At 37.4% G+C, this 7,298-nt stretch overlaps 1 protein-coding gene across 1 annotated transcript; it reads right to left on the reverse strand.

Annotated features, from left to right (window-relative positions):
- Positions 1–1,972: 1,972 nt before the first annotated feature.
- On the reverse strand, positions 1,973–4,133 carry LOC127529067 (uncharacterized). Its single transcript, XM_051931482.1, has 2 exons — positions 3,685–4,133; positions 1,973–2,134 (listed from the first exon to the last, which is right to left on the reverse strand). Exons 1-2 carry the CDS (start codon positions 4,113–4,115, stop codon positions 2,050–2,052), a joined length of 516 nt encoding a protein of 171 aa, XP_051787442.1. The 5' UTR covers positions 4,116–4,133; the 3' UTR covers positions 1,973–2,049.
- Positions 4,134–7,298: the final 3,165 nt, after the last annotated feature.

Consider the following 7,298-nt stretch of genomic DNA (forward strand, 5'->3'; position numbering starts at 1 on the left):
TAGCGGGAGTGACCAATAAAGAAGAGAGACTGTCTGCGTAAGGCCGGGACAGCAGCGGGAGTTGGGAGGCTTGGTGGTGCACTCCTTGGTGTGAGCGTCCTAGTCATCAAGGACTCCAAGTCTCAGGCCTGGGATGAGAGCGCGGCCGAAGCCAGGATTGGGAGGCCTCCAGACCTGTTTAGAAAGGAAAAATGGACAGCTGCAGAGAGAGAGAGAGCGTCTCGCCTTGCTGCAGGGCCCAAACGGGATAAGCAGGTGAGATGCTAATGTAAAAGAAGCACCGGGCTTAATTGTTTTAAAGGACTGCTTCCAGCGATGTTTTAACCTCAGCTTTTAAAGGATTATTTTTTCTAACGTTTTAGTGGATTATTTATTTAATGAAGATTTTGAAAATGCACTGCACTTCGTGGACTTTGTTTTATTTGTTTAATAAATCAATTTTGCACATTTATACACCATCCCCTTTGCTATGTTGCCTCACTGTCTAGTTCATCTCGGTTATAACTATCGACGGTGTAGGGTTCAAGGGCTCCCGAACAGCGGATGGGAGCATGGAGTAGAACCCGCATCATCACAACTACATTGTTTGCTCAACAATATTTCTTAAAGAAAAAATTAAATAATGCTGACCTCTTGATGTACTGCTGGCCATGAGGTTTTTCTTCGAAGGAAATGTTCAGATCTTCACGTGAAAAAGTCCCTAGAAGATATTCTGTAACATTGGCAAGTTGAAAGCAACAGAGAAGACCAGTAATTCATTCATATTTGGATGTCATCTGCACAATTACCAGCAGTCATTTTCAACTCAGGCTTTAGGCTTTAAGTGCTAAATTTACAAATTTTGATAAGTTTAAGAGTTTCTTGAAAGATGGTACACGTGCAAATCATGATACCCTTTTAAAAATATTTTATATTTTGTTTCTTTTCTGAACAAGTATATCATACTGAGGTTTTAGGCAAGTAGAGATATCCTACAGAGAGGTATTTACTGTGTTGCCTGACCAAGGACACGATACATATGACTTACTAACTTAATTTGTGAGTGTATAAAATTAGCAGGGCATTAACATTTCACTCAGACTGGGGCCTTCACCTATGCCATTAAAGTAATAAAGAGCACTGTCTCATTCAGGGCTGGCTCTAGAATATAGGCAAAGCTGTACAAGTCTCGCCCAAACGTTCGATTTTTTTATATGACGTGTTCATGTATGGTATTGATATCGAAGTTAAGGGGGATGGGTGCCCCCATTGCAGTTTCAAGTGCAGCAGTCTTTTTATATTCAAGCAATGAACTTACAATTGTGGATACCTCAAAATCTATAATAATTTTAAAATACTGGCCTCTAAATTTTAAAGTTTTTCTTTAAAGTTATCTCTAATAGAAGCGACTTGGGTCGTGTTCGCTTTTACTACCGGTAATGGCATGAGGCGCGTGCAATGCAGTTAGAACTTAGCACATTTTTAAAAGATACATTTCAATTTATTTTTAAGCAAGCAGAAGTCTGTATCAGACCGTCTTTAACAACTTTTTTTCATAAATCACTGTAACAAATAAATAATTCAACAACATTTAACCAACATTTATTTCATAATAACTCTCTTTATATATGAAATCTAACAATAGCCAGGTTTCCATCCAAGGAGTTTTTGCGAAAAAATATTTAGCTTTTCAAATTTTTTACCGATATAGCTGATGGAAATGCTAATTATCGATAAAATGTTGTACATGTCAACATAATATTTTTCCGTTTAACTTTAGCGCATAAATTCCATATCGATACTTCAGATGTCGCAAAAACTACATTGGAAACACTTTTTGTCGGAAAAAAAGGGCTTTAACGCAAATAAATGTGTCACATATCACGTGCAATCAAAATGAGAATGGCGGAGCGGTTCGCATGGTCTGATGAAGAGAGGTTTTTTTTTTTGATTAAACGTCGTTATTTTGTATTAATACAAATTTCAGTTTTAATTAAAAACCTTAAGGGAAGCAGGTTACAGTACTAATTCAGTTGTTATCGCACTGAGAAGGGATGTTGAAAGGTAGGCTCACCTGTACAGATCCGATGCTGCAAACACAGCTGCATCATGGGCACTTCCAGGAGTGCCAATGCAAATGTCTCGTATCATGCACCTGTCATCAACAAGGGCCTGGAGAACAATAGATGGCCACCCTTTGCGATTAATGTAATCACGGTAGCCTTCCGTCGGGGGAAGAATAGTGCCATCCAGCGCACCGTAAATCTGTGGCACAAAATGCACCAAGGAATTGTGGTATGCAATTTCATTGGCCTCCGCTACAGTCGGAAGTCTGATATAACGCCGCATTAATTTTTCTTTAATAGCGGTGCACACAGCATATACACATCGATGGACGGTAGTTTTACTAACCCCGAAAGTTTCTCCAACTACTCTATACTCGGCGCAGGTTGCCAGCTTGTAAAGGGCGATGGCAATCCGCTTTTGGGTTAGAACCGGTGGTCGGTGGCAACCTGTGATGGGCGCAACATCAGGACTGATGAATCCACACAACATCTCAAACGTCGGCCGTGTCATTCTAAAATGTTGCAGCCAGAGATTTTCTGTGAAGTGTCTCTCCACCACCTCCTCCCAGAAGGTCTTATTCCGTCGTCTCTCCCATACCCGTGGGTTTCGTCGCACTGGGGTATACTTTCTTTGAGCTCTAGGGCTATCAGACAAGCAACTGCTTCATTCTGCTGTCGTCTTCGGATATTATGTACAATTCCAATTGTTTGTGAAACTGAAATAACAGTAAGCTGGCAAATTTCAAAAAACTGTCTGAATAATCTCTCCATTTCTTTGTTTCTTTGTTTAGTGGAGGGGGTGTAACGTGGAAAACAAAAGGTAGATAATTTGCGACATACACAAAATTATGTATGGAAACGGCTGAAGGGCAGATTTTTTTCGCGATACAACAAAACTTATGCGACAGTTCGTTTTGGGGGGGGGGGGGGGGGGGGGGGTGACGTCATCACGCACACCATTTTATCGATAAAAAGCCAGTTGGATGGAAACAGGCTGGAGACAGCAAATTTCACACATTTTTTTTACGTATATTCTGTTTGTCGATAACAAAACGTCGCAAAAAACTGGATGGAAACTTAGCTAATGATGGCGCTCGATAAAAAGAGCACATTGTTGCTGTACAGCCTCAAACCAGCCAGGTTTCCATCCAAGGAGTTTTTGCGAAAAAATATTTAGCGCTTCAAATTTTTTACCGATATAGCTGATGGAAATGCTAATTATCGATAAAATGTTGTACATGTCGACATAATATTTTTCCGTTTAACTTTAGCGCATAAATTCCATATCGATACTTCAGATGTCGCAAAAACTACATTGGAAACAGTTTTTGTCGGAAAAAAGGGCTTTAACGCAAATAAATGTGTCACATTTTCATCACGTACAATCAAAACGAGAATGGCGGAGCGGTTCGCATGGTCTGATGAAGAGAGTTTTTTTTTTGATTAAACGTCGTTATTTTGTATTAATTCAAATTTCAGTTTTAATTAAAAACCTTAAGGGAAGCAGGTTAATTCAGTTGTTATCGCACTGTGAAGGGATGTTGAAAGGTAGGTTCACCTGTACAGATCCGATGCTGCAAACACAGCTGCATCATCGGCACTTCCAGGAGTGCCAACGCAAATGTCTCGTATCATGCACCTGTCATCAACAAGGGCCTGGAGAACAATAGATGGCCACCCTTTGCGATTAATGTAATCGCGGTAGCCTTCCGTCGGGGGAAGAATAGGCACATGCGTGCCATCCAGCGCACCGTAAATCTGTGGCACAAGATGCACCAAGGAATTGCGGTATGCAATTTCATTGGCCTCCGCTACAGTCGGAAGTCTGATATAACGCCGCATTAATTTTTCTTTAATAGCGGTGCACACAGCATATACACATCGATGGACGGTAGTTTTACTAACCCCGAAAGTTTCTCCAACTACTCTATACTCGGCGCAGGTTGCCAGCTTGTAAAGGGCGATGGGAATCCGCTTTTGGGTTGGAACCGGTGGTCGGTGGCAACCTGTGATGGGCGCAACATCAGGACTGATGAATCCACACAACATCTCAAACGTCGGCCGTGTCATTATAAAATGTTGCAGCCAGAGATTTTCTGTTAAGTGTCTCTCCACCACCTCCTCCCAGAAGGTCTTATTCCGTCGTCTCTCCCATACCTGTGGGTTTCGTCGCACTGGGGTACTTTCTTCTAGGGCTATCAGACAAGCAACTGCTTCATTCTGCTGTCGACTTCGGATATTATGTACAATTCCAATTATTTGTGAAACTGAAATAACAGTAAGCTGGCAAATTTCAAAAAACTGTCTGAATAATCTCTCCATTTCTTTGTTTCTTTGTTTAGTGGAGGGGGTGTAACGTGGAAAACAAAAGGTAGATAATTTGCGACATACACAAAATTATGTATGGAAACGGCTCAAGGGCAGATTTTTTTCGCGATACAACAAAAGTTATGCGACAGTTCGTTTTGGGGGGGGGGATTACGTCATCACGCACACCATTTTATCGATAAAAAGCCAGTTTGATGGAAACAGGCTGGAGACAGCAAATTTCGCACATTTTTTTTACGTATATTCTGTTTGTCGATAACAAAACGTCGCAAAAAACTGGATGTAAACTTACAAATGCCTAAAATGTCAAGAAAAGCGCTAAATGTACCAATGTTTGAATGCAAGAACTGCGTGCAGTGGAAGTTATAATTCACGGCAGTGTTTCTGGATAAAATGCAAAGGTGAAAACCGGAAATGAAAAAAAATATATTTTTATAACATAAACACCTGCATTTATTTTTAGAATTTCATGTAATGGTTACATGAAACTAGCTTGTCCCACTACTTTTGTTTTGTGTCGTAATGATTATAGGTATCAATGTGGACAGGTGAATTCTTGTGAATTCATAAAAACAGAATGCACTGCAGCAACAGTAAATGTCAATTAGAAACTTACCTTTTAATATTTCCAGTGTGACTTCGTCAAGTGAATCCATTGCTTTATATGCGGAAATATGTTACTTATCAGCTGCGAAGAGCAAAGCAGTATTTTAGCTATCTATGTAACGTTGTTAATAACCTTACAGTGAGAACGTTTCGAAATGTAACATCTGTTGTGCGGGAAAGCTAAGGACGCTTCACAGAGAACACATTTATGCATGCTCAAAGAAAGGTATGTTCCATTACATCCAAAGAAGGGGTCGAAAACAACGCTGGATATTATATTTGAAAAAAAAAAAAATAACCGTACTTGTAAAAAAAAAAAACAAAAAACACAATTGGACACTGCAAAGAAACTGTAATTATACCATTAGCTTTTCATATACTCAACAATGTCATTGACGTAAATAATTTTTTTTGATAAAATAATGGAACGATCCTATATATTACACCACATAACGGTTACAGTCGCTCAGCATTCGTGCTTTTGCTGTTTAAACACCAAAGATGATTTGGCATTGTTTTATTTGCTGCTCGTTTGTTGCTTTGAGTTTAAAACTACTTTTGAGCCATATCAACACTACACATTATATTGTTTGGAGTTTCAAGTTCATGATGCTGTGTTCTTTGATAGAGATGTTTTGTCATTTGAAATTAAAATTCCTAACCTGGATAAATCCACCCATTTTGTTGATGCTAAGAAGCTGGTTAATTTTAATTCCTGTTAGTCTATATGACTGAAAAACAAAATATATATTCGTGTGAAGTATTATCATGGGGATATCATTGAACTATATAAAACTTTTAAAGATTCCTAAATTCTTGAACTTTTCTTTTTATGTTAATAAATTCCAGCAACACTGTTTGGATTAAGCCATTTATTTGACACAGTGACAAAACTCTTGCATCAAACCACCAGATACATTTTTATACAATGGTCGTTTATTTTTAAATGTGGAAATCATTTTGATTTGTAGAAAAATGTTACCATTTGAATATAATAAAGTACTACCCTTTGCAGGGAATCCAGCTGTTAAATCATACTAGTTACAAAGAAAGGCAACTGAATTAGGCAAGTGTTAATCTGAAATGGCATAGTTGTTAACAAAATCAAGGTTGTATTCTAAAACCTTTCTGGAATAAAAAGAGTTTAATTTAAGTCTCGGGGTTGTATCTTACTCATTTCTTAAAACAAGATAAACCTAGAAAGTTTTGGTTCTTGAAATAAGAATATATGTCCTGCTATGCTCATCACTGTAGTTGATAATAGTCTTTTCTCTCACAGTTGTGCTTTTTTTTAAGTCGAAATTGTCCTGGAATTACACTTTATATCTAAGTCAGATAGTTTAAGACCAGTTATCTTGAATTGAGAAAAATGATCTAGCAAATATCATTGCAACATGAGATATTTCATCTCTTGGGGCAAAATATTAGATATATTACCTTAAAATAAGAAATGTTTACTTCTTAAGAAAAAATGTTTGGCAGTGTAGTATTGTAGATTTAATTTTAAATGGATAAATTTGATATTTTTACCCCTCAAACTTAATAACACATAATGAAAATTGAAAACATGTTTTCAGAAAGGTTTTCGAGTATATTAAAAATCATTCCAAAAGGTACCAGTTAGAATATTTTACTATAAAAAAAGTTGATATTAGTTATTGTTCTTGAGATTAGTCTTTGTGTACTGGGGGTGGTCCCTAGTAATAATGCAAAGTGTTGTCCCACCAACTAAAATGGAAGGAATATGGCAGAACACATTTAACCTAAGGAAACAAAAAAGTAGTTATATAAAATTAAACTGTCAGGTAATACATAATTAGATAAATAGTAAAAATAAATAGCAATATTAACAGAAATGATTATAATAAATTAATGAAAAATGAAAACGAAAGATATTAAAAAGAAATTAAGCTGGGAACGGACTCTGGATTACACATAACAGTTATTAGAAGGTATGACAATGGCTTGTTTTACATTGAATTTTACAAACTAGTGCTACTAGTAGGACACTGGTGGAATATATTTATAGATATTTGGATTGATATATTGTTTATTGATTCTGAGAGGAAACATCAGTGTTATAGCACCTAGCACACTATGCAGAATACATTTAAAATTAAACAAATGGAATAAAAAAAAATGACAGCAGCTGAAAAACCTGGTTGTGCTTTTTCAAGCACTAGAGTAGAATCAGCCTTAATCCAAAAGTGTTTCACTGATAGACCACAATGTCATTATAGAGGGTGTTATATATTGTTCATGCTAGCCAAGATGTTTCTATCAGCAGAGGATCCAAGCATATCCCCAGAGTCCAGCACT

Source organism: Erpetoichthys calabaricus, chromosome 9 (genome assembly GCF_900747795.2).
Source record: "Erpetoichthys calabaricus chromosome 9, fErpCal1.3, whole genome shotgun sequence".
In the NCBI taxonomy this organism is placed as follows: Eukaryota; Metazoa; Chordata; class Cladistia; order Polypteriformes; family Polypteridae; genus Erpetoichthys; species Erpetoichthys calabaricus.